At 50.7% G+C, this 20,376-nt stretch overlaps 1 protein-coding gene and 1 long non-coding RNA gene across 2 annotated transcripts in view; one reads left to right on the top strand and one right to left on the bottom strand.

Annotated features, from left to right (window-relative positions):
* Window positions 1-20,376, bottom strand: part of LOC129144931 (uncharacterized) — a 126,996-nt gene that overhangs the window by 92,182 nt on the left and 14,438 nt on the right. The gene's annotated exons all lie outside the window — the stretch shown is intronic.
* Window positions 9,451-15,770, top strand: SPATA31F1 (SPATA31 subfamily F member 1). The gene is made up of 4 exons (XM_037495334.2): window positions 9,451-9,689; window positions 10,257-10,305; window positions 10,757-10,817; window positions 11,790-15,770. Exons 1-4 carry the CDS (start codon window positions 9,495-9,497, stop codon window positions 15,505-15,507), a joined length of 4,023 nt encoding a protein of 1,340 aa, XP_037351231.1. The 5' UTR covers window positions 9,451-9,494; the 3' UTR covers window positions 15,508-15,770.

Genomic DNA, 20,376 nt, shown 5'->3' with positions numbered 1-20,376 from the left:
GCGGGCGAGACAGGAGAGGTCTGCCGCGCCATGTGGGTAGCTCCCAGGCCGGCCGGGATAGAACCCACACTGCAGAGGCTACAGACAGCTCCACAGTGCTGTGCTCAACCACCTGCGCCATCAGGGGAGGCCCATATATCCAGACACTTTAAGCCTACAGTGATTCAGATATAAGGCCAGGATTGAGAGTCACAGGAACAAATGACCTTAATAGAAGTTCCTGTCACTATTGAGGCTCCTGGGGATGAGGAGCATTGGTGGGTAGATGCTGCCCTCTAGTGCCTCTGGCCGCCACCTAGTGATACCTGCACCACCACCACCCCCTTTTTTCTTTTTATTTATGTTTTTATTTATTTGTTTGTATGTTTGTATTTTACATCATTGTTCATTTTTGTGCAATGTGTGCTTTCTTTTCTCAGGTGTAGTCCCCATAGAATTTCCACCAAGTCACCCGTGCACCATCACCACAGTCCCTTGGGCTCTTCCCACCCTCTTTTGATCCCTCTCCCTCTGCTGCAGAATGTCTCTGATTATAGTTGCCTGTTTATTTTTGTTTTTTTTCCCCTGATCCCTTGGTTGGTTCCCCTATATTCCTCCTATAAGTGAAACCATTCTGCTCTCCTTCTGCATGGTGTAGTGACCCGCTGTGTACGCTTTGCTGCCTGACACTACTCTGGAGCATCCTGCCCAACTCCCTAGAAATGGTGGCTTGCAGGCATTAATAAAAATACTCATGTGTAAACATGTTGCTGATTCTATACACAACAATACGAAAAGGCAACAATATGAAAAGAAAATTAAGAATTTAATTCCTTCAGCCTCGCCAGTGGCACAACATAGTGCAGCGGACCTCTCCTGTCTCGCCTGCTGCCCCCCTCAGCAGTGTATTTCAGTCGGTCTGCCTGTTCTGTTCCCTGCTCTGTATGGTGAATGCTCTCGCCCTCCCACTCCTCTGGCCTATGCCCCAGTTCTTGTATGTATAAATAAATAAATCTTTTAAAAAAAGAAAGAAAGAAAAAGAAAACAAAAGACTGCTAATGACCATGACATAAAGAGATGGACAGCATTCCCTGCTCAAAGATGGGGAGATCAAAAGGGTCAAATGGCTATTTTTGCCAATAGTGATATATAAATTTAATGCCACCCCCATTAAAATACCAATGTTATTCATAAAAGAAATAGAACAAAAATATTAAAATATACATGGAACCATAAAAGGCCTTGAATAGCTAAAGCAATTTTGAGAAAAAGTAAAGAAATGGAGGTATCATGTTACCGGACTTTATACCATGAAGCTCCAGTACTGAAAACAACATAGCATTAGAATAAAAACAGACATATGAATCAATGGAAAGAATCAAAATTCAGAAATAAATTCACACATGTAAATACGTAATTCATGATAAAGGAGCCACACATATACAATAAGAAAGGAGAATGTATTTAATATATGGTGCTGGGAGCCTCCCTGGTGGTGCAAGGGGTTAAGTTTCAGCACTATGAAGTTATTGGCAACCGCTACAGCGTAAGTTGGATCCATGGCCAGGGAGCTAACCCACGTGGTGCAGCAGACCTCTCCTATCTTATCTGCTGTTCCCCTCAGCAGTGTATTTCAGTCAATCTGCCTGTTCTGTTCCCTACTCTGTCTCTGGTGAATCCTCTCACCCTCCCATACCTCTGGCCTCCATCCCAGCTCTTGTATGCATAAATAAATAAATCTTAAAACATATATATATATATATATATATATATATAAGTATGTGTGTGTGTGTATAGCTGGGAAAACTGGACAGCAATATATAAAGGGATGAAGTTGATCATACTCCATAGACAAAAATAAATTCAAAATAGATTAAAGACTTAGCTATAAGATCTACGACAATAAAATACACAGAAGAACACACAATATAGGGACAAGACTGTTCCAATAAAGCAATAAAACAGACAGCTTGATACCAGAACTATATTGCATTTCCATGATGCATTCCTTCATTATAAGTAATTGTCATGTTAAACATGTGACTGTTTTTAGATGCAAGTATTAGAAGCAGTATAAATTTGTGTAAAGTACATAATTTTCACCTTGTACATTTTCTTATTACAAGTAGGGTTGATCACTTTCAAGATGATGAATATATAGTTTTCTTATAGAAAACCAACTCAAAACAGAGTATCCCTGGTGGCTCAAGGGGTTAAGTCTCAGCATTATGAAGCTATCTGCAGCCTCTGCAGCACGAGTTCAATCCCAGGCCAGGGAGCTACCCACATCGCACAGTGCACCTCTCCTGTTTCGCCCACTGCTCCCCTCAGCAGTGTGATTCAGTAGATCTGCCTGTTCTGTTCCCCACTCTGTCTCTGGTGAATCCTCTCACACACATACCCCTCCCCCGCATCTCTGGCCCACACCCCAGCTCTTGTATGCATAAATAAATAAAATAAATCTTTTATAAAAAAGAAAAGAAAATCACCTCAAAACAACAGGGAAAATAAAAAATGAAAACTGCATCTTAGATGAAACTAGGAAACAGATATAACCCAGAACTATGGTACATGCAAATGAAAAGTAGTTGGAAGAAATGTGAGCCCTCTGAATCAGAAAATGTAAGCAAATCCAGGATGTCCCAGGGTTCGTTTAGGGATTTATTGATACTGTCAAACTTTCAAGCACTGTCCATTCTTCCCCATCATCCTCAGGTGTTGGTGTTTTATTCTCTAAATTGTCGCCTCGGCATCAAAAGATAGCTGCTCTACATATAAGCATGACGACATTTCTCATCAAAGACAGGAATCTGTGGATCATAGGTTGGGAAGCTGTAAGCAAGTTCTCATATCCTGTCTCTTTACCAGAAGCCCTCCAGCAAATTTCCTCATGTATTATTAGTCAGACCTGGGTTCATATGTCTAAGATGCTATGTAATCTAGAAACTGGGAATCTGGCAAAGGGAATCAATTGTTTGAATACATATTGCTGACTAGCAAACCACCCCAAAAGAGTGACTTGAAAAGAAATTACAATATTTTATCTCTCATTGTTTAGGTGGTTGACTCATGCTGGCGAGGCAGTTATATTTGGGATCTGTCCATCATTGCAGTTAGACAGTGCTGGTGCTGCAATCATTGGAAGCCCTATTCAACCACATTTCTGGTCCTGGATTGTGCACATAATCATCTGGGGCTGGAACAACTGAGGATCCTTGGACACTGTTTCTATGTAGTTTCTCATAGTGATCTTTTGGACTTCTTACATGCCTACTAATGGATTCAAGGGCACATGTTCTCAGGAAAAAAGCTAGAAAGATGCATGGGTGGAACAGCCTAAACCTGGAAAAACAAAACAAAACAAAAAAAAAAAAGAGGAAAAAAGCTAGAAAAAAACCACATTGTCCTCATGGGGGACTGGAAACACGGCTTTCACTGATAGCTGTGGGCTCCATCTGCATCTGTTTTGACTGCGACTGCACACGAACAGCCCCACAGTACTGCAAGGCCACCTAGAATGACTCATCTTCGTGAGCCACGCCAACAAGGATGCATCTCATGTGCAAGGGCGAGCACTGGGGGGAGGTCAACCTGGCTCTACCATCAGGACATCTTCAAGGCCCCCAAAGACTTCAACTTCAATCTGACAGCAGGACAGAAAATCCACTTTGGGGAGGCTCTGGCCTCAAGCCTTTTTCCTGGCTTGGGCTGTGGAGGGCTCTTTTCTAAACAGAAGGACATAACAGTCTTTTCGAGGGGAACTCTGCAGCTGTCCCAGGAGGAGACTGTCTCAGAGGAGCAGGGTCTGACCAGGCAGGACCTGGGCCGCTCCTTTTCCTTCTGTGTTCCTGAGGTGCAGACAAGAGGTTCTTGATCCCTTTCAAGTGGAGGTCAGCACCCATAACCTCCTCTTCTTACCCTAAAGATAGTGTAGACATGGATGATTTTCAAAATCCCTTGAAAGTTGTTTTTTTTTTTTTAACACACTGCATTAAATGGAGACCCTGAAGCTCCTGGCTGGGTGTTGTGGTCTGTTTTAAGACAAGAGTGATAATATATCGTCTTGTAGCTCTGAGACAGAGTCATTGTTTTTGGCCTTGCCCCTCTGCCTCCTCTGTATGGTGCCTCCTGGCACAAACTGTGACCCCCCACTCTCCTTCAGATCAGGGCCACACAGCCTTTAATGCAATCACTTTGCTCCCAAATTATCCACACCCTGCTCATGGGGAAAAGATCCTTTCCTCTTGTGGCTAAATGCATTGCCCTGGACTCTGCCAGTGTCTTCCCAGAAGGGTGATAGTGACACAAACCTTTGCAGGTTCTGATGAGTGACCTTCTGGAGCTGGTGAGCCCCTTACCAGTTATTGAACCCACCTGGTGTCCAGAAACATTCTGCAGGGGAGGGGGAGAGAGAGGGATCAAAACAGGGGAGGGAAGAGCACAAGGGACTATGGTGATGGTGCACAGGTAAATTGGTGGCGGGAATTTTATGGGGACTAGACCTGAGAGGAGAGGACTAGGCCTGAATAAACAGTGTCCTAATCCAGTGCCTGGCAAAAAGAAAAGAAAAGAGAGGAGAGGAGAGGAGAGGAGGGGAGGGGAGGGGAGGGGAGGGGAGGGGAGAGAAAGAAACCCACATTTATATGGACAGTCAATGACAAAGGAATCAAGTTTCAGTGGAGAAAGGAAAGTCTCTTCAATATATGGTACTGGGAAAAATGGACAGCCGCATGCAGAAAAACGAAACTAGCCACTCTCTCACACCATACATAAAAATTAACTCAAACTGGATTAAAGATTTGGATGCGAGAATACAAACCATGAAACACATAAAAGAAAACATAGGCAAAACACTCCATAACATTGATTTATCAATGTCTTTGGAGACTTGAAACTATGAGTGTCTGAAGAATTGGGGGGAATTTTTGATAACTTCAGAGAGGGAAAAACCTTTTTAAGTTTTCTTAAAACACAAAAGACCAATAACAATAAGACTAATAAAGTCAACTACATAAAATGCAAACATTTCGCATAATACAAATCATCATAATTATCAAATAGCAAAGTGAGAAAAAATTGCTATATATGTGTATATACAAAGGGCAGTTTTCTGTAAAAAGCATGTATAAATCAATCATCTGTGGTCAACATTAGGAATGGATATTTAACAAAAAAGGAAATAAACATAAATGTGTGTTTGGCATACCTTAAAACATTTGTAAATATACTAGATACAATTTATCATTTCTCAGATTGACAATATGAAATGTTCCATAATACTGAATCAAAAATTATGAGAAAAGAGATACCTTACAGTTTTGTTAAGAGTACAAATTGGTGCCTCCCTGGTGGAGCAAGGGGCTAAGTCTCGGCACTGTGAAGTTGTCCACAGCATGAGTTTGATCCCCAACCAGGGAGCTAACACACAAGGCCCAGCAGACCTCTCCTGTCTGGGCTCTTGCTCCCCTCAGCAGTGAATTTCAGTAGATCTAACCATTCTGCTCCATGCTCTGTCTCTGGTGAGTCCTCTTACCCCCACACCTCTGGCCTGCACCACAGCTCTTGTATGCATGGATAAATAAAAATAAATCTTTTTTTAAAAAAAGAATAAGTTGTAATTAAAATAAGAGTACAAATTGGTACAATTTAGGGGCCTCCCTGGTGGTGCTGGGGTTAGTGTCTCAGTGCTATCAAGCTATTGCCAGCCACTGTAGCATCAGTTCAATCCCCGACCAAGGAACTAACCCAGATGGTGCAGCAGACCTCTCCTTTCTCACCTGCTGCTCCCCTCAGCAGTGTATTTCAGTAGATCTATCTGTGCTGCTCCCACTCTGTATCTGGTAAACCTTCTCACACTGCCCCAATACCTCTGACCTACGCCCCAGTTCTTGTATGCATAAATAAATAAAGATAAATCTTTTTTAAAAAAAATGGTATAACCTGCAGAACAATTAGGCAATACCAACGTTTAAAAATACATCTATCAATTCAACTCTTGGGAATTTCTCCTACATATATACTCATACCTGTGTACAGGGATTTATACACATGAGGTTCATGCCAGCATTATTATACAGAGAAAATGACTTTAAGCAACAAAGTATTTATGAATGTGGTATTGGAAATAAGTGAGGTGGTAGTTTTGTCAAAGAAGACAATGGAAACAACAAAGAAAATTACATATGATGCATTCATACTAGTATAGTAAAACAAGAAAAGGGAAAACAGTGATTCTTGTATCTTCCGTTTGTGAAGAAAGATAAATCAGTTTATTTATGATTCCTATGCTAAGTTAATTCTGAAAGATACACCTGAAAATAAGGGGGAGACAAGGGTAATAGACATTATACCTACCTTCCTCTGCCTTTGGAATGGTGTACTGTGTATATGTATGCCAAATGCTAACTACTAAAAAACTACTAACTTCATTTATTGAAATAAGCACCTCCATCAAGAGAGCTCATCTCTGCACCTCCACTCTCCCTATAAATGCTCCCGGTCCACCATCTACACCTCTGTCAGAGATAGACTACATATCTTACTATCCAGTACACTCTGAGGCCTATTCCTCCTGCTCTGCATTTTGTGGTAAGTCTCTGTCCCACATGAAACTCTCTCTCCCTCCACTGGCCTGCCCCTCGCCCACAGTCTGCACTTTCAACTCAACCCCCTGTCCTTCTACCCAGGAGCCCTCCCTGACTGCTCCGATCTTCATTATGCTTTCTTTCTTTTTTTTTTAATTTTACATACTTTGTACATCATTTTTCATTTTTGTACAATGTATGCATTTCATCTGGGTTACAATCCCCATAAAATTCCCACCACCCTTGCTTTGATCCTACTCCCTTCTCCCACCCCGTAGTGTGTCTCTGGTTTATAGTTGCTTGTTGATTTTGATTTTTACTTTATTATAATTAGTCTTTTTCCTGGTCCCTTATTTGGGTTTTCTAAATTCCTGCTATGAGTGAGACCATCCGGTATTTTTCTTTTTCTTTTTCTTTTTTTTTTTTTTAAGATTTATTTATTTATTTATACAAGCACTGGGTACAGTCAGAAGCGCGGGAGGGTGAGAGAATCCACCAGAGCCAGAGCGGGGAGCAGAGCAGGCAGAAGGACCGAAGTACACTGCTGAGGGGAGCAGCGGGCGGCAGGAGAGGTCCGCGCGCCATGTGGGACCCTCCTCTGGTGGCCGGGGAGCAGCCGGGGATCGAACCGATGCCGCAGAGGCCGCGGGCAGCCCCGCAACCCAGCGCTCAACCGCTGCGCCACCTGGGAGGCCCATATTTTTCTTTTTCTTTCTGGCTTATTTCGCTGAACATGATCCCTTCCAGCTCAATCCATGTTGCTGCAAATGGCATGAGTTTATCATTTTTGATGGCTGAGCAATATCCCATTGCATATATGCACCACATCTTCTTGATCCAGTCATCTATTTTTGGGGTATTTGGGTTGCTTCCATAGCTTAGCTATTGTAAATAGTGCTGTTATAAACATAGGGGTGCCTCTGAAATGGGATGTTTATTGCCTGGGACCCACAACTGAGTATATATTTCTATTTATTCTAGATCGATCGCTCTTGTTTCATGCGTGATAGTCTTATCTCAGAAACAGTCGCCTAAATATCTTGAGAGCAGGAAGGCAACGTGACTCAAATGTCTTTAGACCCTTGACACAGGCCCACCTTAGGGAAGAGCACAGAGTGAGGCCTCACCGGCCAGCTGGGTGGAGGGCCAGGTCCCAGAGAAGGGCCAAAGAGGCTCTTCAGAGACTCTCAGTCAAGAATGTCATGACTTGAGCAACTGTGCCGAGGGCAAGACTCCCTCAGGGAAAATCACAAATCCTGGGATATCGAAATCGTAATATCCACGGTGGCCAAGGAGGTAAAATCCACATCAGCAGTCAAGGCGTAGAGAGATCGGTCTTGGGTTGACTGGAAACGCCTGTCCTGCCTAAAAGTTACCAGAATGCAGCTGAACAACAACAAAACCCTCCCGGGTAAAGAGCACGCACGCAGAGCAGGTAAGGAGATCCCCAAGCAACAGTTACTTTCTCACCCTCAGGTGGAGGTGGCGGCTCATCTCTACAGAAAATCATGAGGACAGCAGGGCGCTGTCTCCTGTGTAGGGAAGCTCTGGAAAACAAAATGTGGACAGCACTCCAGAAGTGAGCCCTGCCCACATGCCCCACGGAAGGCAGTGCTTAGTCACTTCCCACGACAGCGCAGAGGTTTCCCTTCCTCTAGAGGTTTAAAAATTTTTTTAAGATATATTTATTCATGCATACAAGAGCTGGGGTACAGGCCAGAGGCACAGGAGGGTAAGAGGATTCACCAGAGACAGAGTGGGGAACAGAACAGGCAGAAGGACCTAAATACACTGCTGAGGGGAGCAGCAGGGAGACAGGAGAGGTCTGCTGAGCCATGTGGGAATCTCCCTGGCAGGCCGGGAATTGAACTGGCACTGCAGAGGCTGCGGACAGCTCCACAGCGCTGCGTTCAACCTGCTGCACCACCGGGGTGGACCCTAGAGGTTTAAATTAAAAACGTTGCCACCTTGGCCTTTCCCTGCCACATCGGCCATGGTCCCCTTTATGTGCCTGTGGCGAGTGACCGCCATCCCCTGTGATATCAGAGCTCTCCATTTCCAGCCACAAGCAGACTCTGCCCTCACTAAGCGCGGGTGCTTCCCTGATACACTTGCAGACAGGCAGAGGAGCTGCACAAGGATTCTGTCTCGGCCACTCATCCTTAATAGGTGTCCCGACACAACAGGCCCCGGGGATGGGTGACCAGACAGTCATCACGGAGGTGTAGGTGTGGCGAGGGAAGAGCAGACAGAATGGGAATACAGGCATCGCCTGTGAGCGAGCACTTTCAGTCCCAGGCTCTATAACCTTTACAGAAAACCAGACATCCTCATTGACAGACTGACCGCCGCATGAGCTTCCCAAGTGTAGGGTAAGGTAAAAATGTATCGGGCTTTTCTGCCCTCCTGGCATTAGGATTGATGATGGATCCCTGCAGTCCTGAATGCATGCCTGATGGCGGGCACCTGGAGTAGGGTGTGGGCATACGTAAGTGGGTACACTTGGGCTGACAGACTGGGCTTATAAGGGCGGCGTCACAGGGATGCCAGTGGAATGGAACAGCAGAGTGAACGAGAGAATGAGAGTGAAAGAACAAGAGAAGCAGAGACCACAAGAGAAGGCCAGAGAGCCCAGAGAGAGAGAGAGGACGTGCTGGGGGCTGGGGCGTGCCATGTGCCTGGTAAACCCAATGAAAGCCTGCAAAAACCATCGAGGGCTCCAGGACTCCTCCTTCACCCATCTGCATAGACACATAGAGATCCTGTGCTGTCTATCTGCCACCACACCAAGACACACAAAGGTCCTGGACACCACACCAGTCTTGAGAAACAGAAGGGCTTTGTGATGCACACGGGTAGCCTGGTTCCGTCGTCTGGGAGGCGGGGAGGACAAAGGGGAGCACTGGGAGTCAGTAGGCACCGGGACCCTGAATGCCTAGACATAGGGATGTCCGGGCTCCTCGTGCTGATGAGGCTAAGACCATGTGGAGTCCGACTTTTCTTCCGTGGGATGGTGGATACCACTTGTATACCTACGGCTCCGTCTTACTTATGATCCTCATTATCTGGAAAGTGAAAAGGAGTTACCATGGATTGAGGCTGGAACCTAAAAAGTGCTGCTGCCAGGTAGGGAAACACTCTGATTGTGATGGAACTAAGTAAGCCTCAGAGGAGCTCAGTGCTGCTCCTCTTACCATGTCGAAATCACACCTTCATGGAGTCTAGAAAAACTTCCCTGCAATGTGTTCTAACTGCAAAATCAGATGCTCTATCTGGCTTAGGTGGAGACCTATTAAAAGGGCATTGGCCTGACAGGTGCAGACACCTGCCAATAGAGAGGCCTGCTCTGCTTAGTGCTCTACTAAGGCCTTTATAAGCAGGAGTCTAGGCTGTTAGCCTCACGCACCCTTTCATCTTCTCTGCTCTCTCTCTTGTTTCACCATAAGCCTCACACAGTACTTCTTCTTGGAATCAGACAGATTGGAGGGACAGAATTTGGGAGAACCCCAACTGACTCAGAGAGAGGAGACAGAGGAAATGCCGGGGTTAAAAAAGATGGAGCACCAAGGGACAGTAAACGAAAGACAGTCAGAAAAAGAGAAGGAATTAGGACATGTTACTGCCTCTGACTCAGCTTGCACATGAGAAACAAAATGGTATCCCAGAATCACACCCCAACTTTTTGTCTTTAAGCGACACCAAAAAGTCAAGCAAAGGGCAAGAGATGCAGGAGCATCAAGAGGTAAAGTGCCAGTCTCTCCCCAAACCCATCCCTGTGGGCCACGTTCCCATGGATCCTGTCCCACTATGGCCCCAGCTGCCAGGAGCCAGATGCTCTGACCCCCTAAGTATTCAATTCCCAAATTCTCCCAGAAGATTCTCCGAGGTGGGAGGTCAGAACTAGGGAATGTTCCAAAATTCTGGCCCAAGGGTGAGGGGTGAAGACGGCAGGCAAAAGCCCTTCGCTGCATCACTTACTAGTCTCCTGACCCTGTGAAGGTCACTGCACCTCAGTCTTGCTCAGATGAAATGGGCCCCAGGCAGTGGCCCCGGGGAGCGCTTTGAAACCCCTTCCTCTGTGCACAGATGTGCCTCACACAGTGCCTGCTGGGATTTCAGCCCCCCTCCTGCAAAGGCCTCTGGGCATCCCCGATCCTCACCTGCTCCAGTGACACTGTCTCCTGGTTTCTCAGCTAGGGGGTGTTCCAGGAAAGAAGCTGAGAAGCCGAGGGAGCTGCTCTCTGTCATGAAAAGGTGATCCCTGGCTCTTTGCAGTCCTCCAGCACCCACATGGCCAGTGCTGATTTCTCAGCTCAGTCTGGGGCAGGGGTGGGGAGGGATAAAGCTGGGAGGAGGTGAGACACAGCAGAGGCTGGAGCGCGGCTTGCGAAGGCAGCCAGGGCACGGGGATGAGACGTCTCCGAGGGGGGAGTGTGCACTTCTGCTCTGGACAGGGACACAGCAGGCCTGGAATCCAGGACCTGACTGGCATGTAATTAACAAGCAGCTCTACATGGGTTTGCACTCCCCACAGAAGGAGTTAAGTGAGCGCAGACAGAAGCCACCACCCTCATAGTCTCTTGACAGCAACACCCTTTCAGGCACAGTCCCCGGGACTCTGGCCGCATCAGCTGCCATCACCTGCTCTGGTTCTGTCGCCAGTGAAGTCACTTCCTGGGACGGCACTCAGACAGGAGCCTGTCACTCTAGCCTCTGCTTAAGGTCCACAGAGAATGGGGTTGGCTCTCCGGCGGTGTTGAGGACACAGCACCGGCCACAGGATGCAGAGTTCCCCCCAGGAACTCATTTCCCTCGTGTTGGGAACTGAGCAGCAGGCTGTGGCCTCTCAGCCCCAAACGTGCATGGCTCTGGGTGTACCCAGTGACGATCCTGGAGATGCCCCATCAGCTACTCGCTGACTCCCCCATGTCCCTGGATCCCTTCTGCTGGCTCAGCTTGTCAGGAGGGCCACAGAGGACTCATCCCCCAGGCTCTGGGGCCCTGTGATCCCTAGCTCCCTCCCTGCGGCCACGCCCACAAGCCCCAGGCCCTCACCAGCCATCCCTGTGCTGCCTAAAGTTTCCTGAAAAGAGTGGCTCAGACATGCTGGGAGTGTAAAGCCCAGGTCTGGGGCAGGGCAGGGCCAATCTCCAGAGCCCACGCGCCCAAGCAGGCAGACGTGCAGACGTCACCCCATCGGTAACGGCTGGCGTGTTTCCCTTCCAGCCAGGACTGGCTTCCTCGGGAGGGAGGAGTGCGGCGGCTCCTGTGTGCGGATCCCTGCTGCAACACCTGCAATGCTGTGGCTCTGGACATCAAGCATCTGCTGGAGGGTGGGAGCCTGACCTGCCCCTGTTCAGTGGGGCCCCCTCAGGGCTCCCCTTGTCTAGACAGCATGGCCATGCCTAGTAAGCCTGTCGAGCAGTGTCCAGAGCACCAGGCCCACTGCTCCAAACAGCTCCCTCTCCCACTGTCAGCCCCCGTGGCGGCACAATTCTCCGACCAGAAATCCTTCACCCGGTCAATGGTCCAATCACCCACTGCAGTCAGCATCCACGATTACTGGACTGAACACCTCCAGCTGACGCAGCAAATTCAAGGGCCAGAGGTGCCCAGAGGACCAGAGAATATGTGTGTCTCCGTGTTGGAAGAGCCGAGGGCTCCAGTGACTCAGCAGCTGACGGGACAGACCAACTCCAGCCTCAGCTATGAGAACCAGGGGCAGCAGCCCATGAACTCCCAGGTCTCGCTGCTGACCGTCAACCAAGAGATCACCACCGCCACCCTGACAGATCCTGTCCCCTTGCACATGGACACGGTCCTCCCTGCCAACTCACCCATCCTTAGCCCTGACATCCAGAGGCTTCTTGAGGTACATGTGAAAAAATGGATGCACTTCCAGAGGTGGGGGCTCCCCAGGCGTGTGGAGGAGTCCATGAGGCAGCACATGCCCAACCCACCGCTGTTTTGCCAGCCTGAAAACAGCGAACCCGGTTCTCCCATCCACTGCGATAGTCCTAACTTCTCTGTTGAAAATTTGGGGACTGTTTCCTACCAGACCTGGGGCTCATGTCTGGCTGGCCAGGCCACCCAGGCCTTCTGGATCTCTGAGTGGGCCATCAACACCGCCGACCAAGGACACCGCTACCAGCAAGTCCCACACCATCTAGCCTTGCTGTCTCCAGCCCTTAAGGACTTAAGTGGCCCCTGTGCACTGCCTGGGCCACATGCCAGTGAGACAGTCGACCCCTGGCAGCAGAAATACAGCCAGCTGTTCTGTGGACTCCCTTCCTTGCACAGCGAGTCCCTGGTGGCCAACGTCCTGGGCTCTCCCGGCTTCTCACTCAAAAACAGCATGTCCAAGCTTCCCTTGAACGATCCTTTCCCCTTCAAGGAGCTCTCTTTCCTTCCCTTTCCCCCTAAAACTCCACCCCAGCCAGCCCCACCCCCTTACCCATCTTCCCCCAACCAGTCGGCTCCCTCTGACCACCCGCAAGCTCACACCAATATCCCATTTCTGACTCGGGCCGAGTGTGAGGCCTTGGAGTGGCACGTGCTACAGAGGCATCTGCAGCTTCAGTGGGGCTCGCCAGCTGTTTTCCAGAGGTCTCAGCATGCTCTGAGCCCCGCTCCACATAAGTCCTGGGACAGAGCCCCGTCTCCTGAGACACTGAAGACTTCCTGGCCAGGGCAGCCCGTCTCAGTCCTCACCAAGGACATCCTTCTCTTCCCGGAGCAAGCCCGCAGGCTGCTGGATTTCCACCTCCAGAGGCAGCTGATTCACAACCGCTGGGGGCTACCCCAGAAGATCCAGCAGTCCTTCCAGCTGCTCCTGTCCATCGACCAGCAGCCTCTAGCCTGGCGCAGCGCGGCGCTAGCCAGCGAGGGTGTCTCCCGAGAGCCCGCTGGCACTGTGGGCCCATTCCCGCCCTTCAAGGACCCAGTGCCAGTCCCTATGCCACACTTGTTTGCGCAGGCCCAGGAAATACTGCAGAACCACATCGACTCCAAGTGTGGACAGATTCAGCAGGAAAAGGTCCCGGTGGGTGTAGGTGGCTCCTGGGAATGCGAAACTCCCGGGGGCCAGACCTGCAGCCCAGAAAGTGAGCCCTCAGAGCTACAGGCAGCCAGTGACCCTGACCAGCCACAGAAGGACTCGCCTCTGGCGCCAGACCCAACGCCGCTTGATCAGCAGCAACAGGCTTCACCAGAAGTGGTCGCTGAACACCCTAAGGTGCCCCAAGCTCTGTCCAAAGGAGCCATTGAGAAACTGGAGACCACTTTGCGGCACAAGTATCTGGCCTTCTTGTCGGGGCTGCCTGCCCTCTATTATGTGGCCCTCTCCATGGCCATGACCCCAGAAACCGCTCCCCAAGATGAAGCCACAGACTCGGGGCCCAGGCCTGCCCAAACCCCACCAGCACCTCTGACTCAGATCACCTCGTCTGAAGAGCCGTGTCTGAGTCCCGAGCCGGGCTTCCAAGGTGCCGAGGAGACTAGTGAGGACGCGGCAGAGGAGGTCCAGGCTGAAGCGCACGTGGAAGAAACGGAGGAGCCGGAGCCTCTGGAAAGCCAGTCAGAGCCGCCGAGCCCCATCGTGAACAAACTCAACTTCCACCTCAGAAAGAAGACCCTAGAGATACAGCTAGGAATTCCCACGCGGGCAAAGGAATCCAGGGAACATGGTGGAGCAACCTCAGAGAATGCATCCACATGGGAGGCCCTCGCAAGTCCACACGACCAAAGGAACACGTCGCCGCAGGAGCTCCCCCTCCCACCAGACAGTCCTCGTACCCCAGATCCAGGACGGCTCAGCCCTCGAGGCCAGCTGGCCTCCCCGTTACAGGCAGGGCAGCAGAGCCAGACGCAGCCGAGTTCCAGAGCTTCATCCCCTGGCTCTGCCCACTGGGCCTCCAAGGTCGCGCAACCCACTGAGGACATGACCAAGGCGCAGGTGCTTTGTGTCCGGCTGGAGGCCGGTGTGAACGACGGCAGCCTGGAGAAGCCCTGGGGCCCTGAAGCCCAAAGCCCAGACAAGTGCACAGACTGGGCCCCAGCCCCAGAGGTGGCAGAGAAGAGAGAGAAGCCAGGGAAGCCCAAACCGGCGGGGGGTCACGGAGAAGGGGATGCGGGCCTCGCACTCTCCTCAACTAGAGAAGAAAGCCCCCACGCCGAGGCCCCCAGTCCAGTGAGGACGCTTCTGAGCAGGACGCGCAGCAGCCTCTGGCGACGCAGCCATCGCTTTCACCTCGATGCTTCCTGCCCACCCAGTCCCCAGCATCGCCCTCTGCCCTGGCTCCCTGAGCAAGCTCCAAGAATGCCCGGGGCGGGGGAATCTGCGAAGGATGACCCGCCACACAGTCCAACCAAGGGCGGTGTCATCCTCAAGCCAGCAAGGATGCCTCAGAATGCCCGGCCTGTGGTGCCCCGGGCGTCGCAGGGCCCGCCCCTCCAGGGTAAGCTTCTGCCAGCCCAAACTTTGCAAGGGCAGCTTTTGCAGGGGCAGGTGATGCCAGTCCACAGCCACAAGAGGCCCAGCCTTCCAGAATCTGGCCTGAGAAATAAGATCAAGTCTTTTCTCAACTGTATTAACCCCAAGCCAAAAGCCAAAGGGCATGAGTACTCCATGCCCTCCACAGTGCAAACAGTGGCCCAAGCCAGAAAAGGCAAAGCTGAAAAGATCCTGGCTCCAGCCAAAAGCCCCTTGGGGCACAGCAAGACACAGAAGATAAGAGGGGGCCCCAAGGCCACAGCTCTCCTCCCTGGGAAGCAAGCGGCCGCAGCCTGCTCAGGTGACCTCCTTTCCCCACACAGCAAGTTCCGGCACCGCCTCCGAACCCACTCCCGTAAGCCCCACTTGGCCTCGGTCCTGGGCTGCCCCCCATACTGCCCTCGGCATTGTCCCCAAGGGGTTAATGCCACCCAACCAGGGAACCCACCCTGACGCTCTGCTCACTTCGGAGGGGAACCTGGGCTGCTCCAGACTCCCCAACCAGGGATGTCTGCGTCCCTTGGAGAGGTTGCTACCGTCAGTTTTAGTAATGTGCGGGAGGGGCGACCCACTCCACCTCAAATACACTCTATTCTCTAAGCAAACAGTTGTCTTCTGCTCCTTCTCTCCGCCGTGCCAAGTTAAGGGAAGGCAACGAGGAAGCTAACATGTCCTCCCAACCCAGGAAAGGAGCTTTACCCCACACGCAAGCTGACCGGCTGCCCCACACCTCCTCCAGCCCCATGTGCTTGTGGATGAGGACCTGAGCAGAGGGCAGCACTTGGCCAGGAATGCCACAGGCTCAATTCACTGATGGCATCTATCTACGCCCCCAGCCTGGAGGGAAGGTTTTTAGAGCCGCTCCACAGTGCTCCAAGCTTGAAGAAGGGCTTTGCGTGCATTGAAAGCACAGAGTCACTATGACGGATGTCAGGTGCAGTAACAGACTCTCCCCCCTCTGTCCCCTGCCTTCTGTCAGTTACATCCTCTGGACAGCTGGTCTGGGTGGCTCGGCCTATATACCACGCCCGCTGCCTATCAGCTCGTGGAATGAGGCACAGAATGAAGATCACAGTAGGACATGGAGGGGGGCTTGTCCCCCACCCCAAAGGCAGGGAGGGCCTTGAGGGGCGCAGGAGGGAGCATGTCAATGAATCAGTTCTGAGTCCCCAGGACAGAAGCTGACATGTTCCCAACCACAGCATCATAAGAGAAAAAGCCCATTTGCTTCACATGCAAATGAATTAGACGACAACCTTAGGTCTTAGAACATTTTTTTTTTAAGATTAATTTTATTTGTGCATACAAGAACTGCCAGCTGTACAGGGGGTGAGAGAATGGGTAGAGAATGAGTGGGTAGAGAACAGGAGTATCCATTTAAATACATTGTTAAGGGGAGCACAGGCAAAACAGGAGAGGTCTGCTCTACCATGTGGTCAGCTCCCTGGCTGGGGATCAAACTCAGGCCACAGTGGCTGGTGATAACTTGACAGTGCTGAGACTTAACCCCTGCACCACCAAGGAGGCCCAAGGTCCAAGAACGTTTAGGGCAGGGAGGTGAATAACGTGAATTTCAGTCAGTTGCCCATAGTGTGATGAAGAGCAGTGAGTGAAGCCTTGTTGTGTGAAGACAATGCAAATTCATTCAAAATGTCTAAACAGTCATCTGCTCCCCCACCAAACTGTTTTACAATGCCAGGGAAGGTATCACTTCAATCCATGTTTTTGCTTAGCCCAAACAGTAAGTCAGTCACTGGTTCTAATATGATGTCTCTCAACTTTGTACCTTTCTTCAATTTTTACTGCCTCTTCTTTATCAGTTTCTCTTCCATCCTTCCTGAAGACTAGAATATTGTCTGCTATCCCCAGCGCCTAAGAGGGTGGCTGGCACGGGGCATACCTTAAGAGAACTTGAATCCCAATTCTAGGCTGGGTTGACAAACGATCATTACATGAGTGTGATGAATGCTACTGAACAGGGGCTCCTGCCCCAGGAGGAAGTACTAAACTGAATGTGGACCCTGAGGGATCAGGATAAAAATGACTTTCTGTAGCATCTTACATGCAACAATTAACATATATGAGCCCCACTGTATGCAAGGCATATACCAAACACAACAGGAACAAAACACTGGACTTCAAAATGGAGCTTATGATCTCACGCAATAAGACAGGCTCACATGTCCAAAATGTCTAATCCACATATTTACTTGGATGAATGATATTCTTCTTAAATTACAGAGAAGAGCACTTCTGCCTCCCCCCCCCCGACCCCACCATCCCATAACCGCACACACCAGATATATTCCAGTCACTGCTCTTGCTACATCAGTTAATGGCAACTTCATCTCCCTGATTTTTCAGGCCAAAAACGTCAATGCCATTCTTGACTTTTTTCCTTTATATACAATCCAACCTCTTATCTCAAAACTTGCAGGCAAACTATATATCTGAGGCTTACCGCAGGAGAGGGGTAGAGAGAGGGGTCACATGGGACTGTGGTTACAGTTCACAGGTGACGTGGTGGTGGGAGATTTATGGGGACTGCACCAAGGGGAGAAAACAAATATTGTACAAAGTCGAACAACAATGGAAGAAAATAAAAGAGTTTAATCAATTTTTTTTAAATCCCTATTTTTCTATTTTCAAAATGAATTCAGAACAGCCACTTCTCATTCCTTCTGCTTCTAGGATTACTGTAGTAGCATCATAACTAATCTTCTACTTACTCCTGAGACCATACCTCCAAAAATCTATTCTTAACACAGAAGCCTAAGGAAGGTCCTCGGGCTTCTAATACGCGAGCTGTAAAGATTCATGGAAGGGGTGCAGGGGAAATCCCAGACCGCCAGAGCCAGACAAGTTAAGGAATTCTGGAAGTTATCATGGAAAAAAGTTTCAGGCATAAAGTAGATAGCAGCATGTAGGCCAACGGTTGAAATAGTAGTTGAAACTGGTGATCACATGTGAGAAGCAGTTGATCTTGGAACACAGTGGGGGAAAGGGGAAGGAAAGTCCAAGATGCCCCAGCAGAAGGATAAGGATGCGTCTAGAGACAGAAGAAGGAAACTCTGGGATCCCAGTATTCAATCAGGGAGTGGGGAAGTTGGGGATGGGAGGGAAGAAATGGGAAGCAAGACAACAGGGAGGCCACCTGAGTGGGCAGGACAGACCTGATGTGGATACCTGGTATCTCTCAGAAGCAGCACCTCTGTATCCCCACCTCCCAACCTTCCACCGAGGAGCAAGACCCGAAGGCAGTGCCGTAGTTTCCTCATGCTGTGGCATGGGCTGTGGGTGCCCCTGTCTCTGACTCCTGAGGAAATCCAGGATGACTCACCATCCCAGCTCTTCCTCTGACAGGGCCCAGCACTTAGCACAACGTGTCCACTGTGAGCAGGAGGCATAAACACGAGGACGGGAAGAAGCACGACTGCCTCCCTCCTCTCAGTGGTGACTCGGTGCCTACGGGGTGGGAGCCCAGCCCTGCTGTGGCCTCCATACCAGGAGGCACAGGGTCAGGCCTGATGAGCCAACATCCTCCAGGTGTTTTCCTAAAAACAGCCCGAAACACCAAAGGAGGTCTCGTGACAGGTACAACCCCCTGCCCGCAGGGAGCTGGGCAGAGAGCCAGAGCAGAGAGGGGAGGAGGCCCAGAATGAAGGGAATGAGCCAGCGTGTCAGGTGGGAAGCCGAGGTGAATGTGCACACATCCTGGCCCAGGGGCTCCTTCCCATGGACGAGCTGCCCCGCGCCAGCTCTGGCCACGGCGCCCACCAGGTCCCACGACTAAGGGCCTGGGCAGAAAGAGGGGTTGGAGGCAAAACCTTCAGGATTCTGAACCCTCACTCAGCCAAGCGCTGAGAGAAGACGCGGGAGGCACATCCCATAATTCTGGTACAACACCCACCCAGCTCCCCTGAGGCTACAGAGGTAAAATAAGAAGGAAACAAAGACCTCAGGGCAGGCACAAAAAGAATTTACCTTCCAGAATTGGTGGGATTTGCTCGGAATGTCAGGATGCTTGCTTGGGAACTCTGGAGCTCACCCCTGAACCCCTGAGGTATCATCTCCTCATGGTAAATGGCTCTGGCTTCCTGGGCTCTGCAGAGGGCACCTCAGGAGTCTATGCAGGGAATTTCAGGCAGCTACCCCCGGAGTGAGGAGCGCCCCTTCTCCCCAAGTCACTCATCTTGTTAAACGCTGAGTCCTAGAGGCCAGGGACCAGGCTGCCTCATGAGTGCACCTGTGGGCCACAGCCCCAGGGGGAGGGGAGTGAGTTCAGATGAGCTCAGGGGCGAGTCCTATGGGACCTGCCTCCTGCACCGGGTGACAGGGAGCTGGGTCCCTGAGCGCCACCAGTCACACAAAGTCCGCGTTCCATCTGGGCTCTGGAGCCATGATGCAGGCCTGGGCTGTCACAGCCTGAGGACGAGAAAGGGTTCTGTGTCCTCTGCAGGGGGAGGAAGAGGAAGCAGACCTTGAGCCTGGGTGGGGGCATAGGGAGTGACACACTGCAGGCACCGAAGGTGCAAGTCCTTCCCTGACAGGCCCGGCTAGGCTTGCAGGACTGGCCGTTCCCTCCCCAGAGACCTGAACGCTGAGGCCAGGACCCTGAACACTGGATCTGGTGAGAGCCTGGGAGGGGTGCCTGGGAAGGGACCAGAGGGAGAGCTCTCTTTCCAGGAGGAGGGGTGGGTGCTGCCAACTTCCCCCCTTCCCCACCTCGTCCCTCTTCTCCACTTCAGCTTCTCTGGGTCCACAGCCAGGCAAGAGACACATTGGGGACTTTCCAGAGCGTATGCTTCCCAAGGCCAAGTCCACTACAGAGGCCACAGGGGCAGGCAGCTGCACCCATGGGAATCCAGACAGCGGGAAAGGAAGCCATTCCTTGCAGTAAACAGTGCAGGCATCTGGGGTGCATCAGGCAAAGGGGCAGGGAAAGGGAGAGACCAGAGCACACTCGCGTACTCGGTCACAGACAAGTGGACACACACCCAGTCACACAGACTCATAAACAGAAAGACACAAATTCGGTGACGCCACTCAGAACCCAACTCAGAGACACATCCGGGAGTCACACCTACACACCCGGGGACACCCCCAATCAGACTTGCTCCAGCAGACACGGGCACCAACACAGCAGACACAAGACAAGCTCGCAGACACACACACACAGCCCGTCTCGCAGACCCACACACAAATGCAGTGCGGATGTCTCCTTCAAAGCCCCTCTCTTCCCTACCACCTCCTAGGCCCCCCCAGGCCAGGCCTGGCTGTCCCTCACCCTCTAAGCTCTGCTGTGGCATTTCTGTGCCGTTG

The sequence above is a fragment of the Talpa occidentalis genome, unplaced genomic scaffold, assembly GCF_014898055.3.
Source record: "Talpa occidentalis isolate TD23 unplaced genomic scaffold, MPIMG_talOcc4v2.1 talOcc4.7, whole genome shotgun sequence".
NCBI classification, from domain to species: Eukaryota; Metazoa; Chordata; class Mammalia; order Eulipotyphla; family Talpidae; genus Talpa; species Talpa occidentalis.
Note: the sequence above shows the minus strand (reverse complement) of the source record. Positions and strands in the feature narration are given on the sequence as shown.

Bases quoted from the DNA above. Each gene is read 5' to 3' on its own strand.
- SPATA31F1 (XM_037495334.2), top strand. From the start codon at position 9,495: ATGCCTAGACATAGGGATGTCCGGGCTCCTCGTGCTGATGAGGCTAAG. The intron at 9,690-10,256 runs GTAGGGAAACAC...TTTGTCTTTAAG, and splicing joins CTAAAAAGTGCTGCTGCCAG to CGACACCAAAAAGTCAAGCA. The intron at 10,818-11,789 runs GTGATCCCTGGC...TTTCCCTTCCAG, and splicing joins CTGCTCTCTGTCATGAAAAG to CCAGGACTGGCTTCCTCGGG.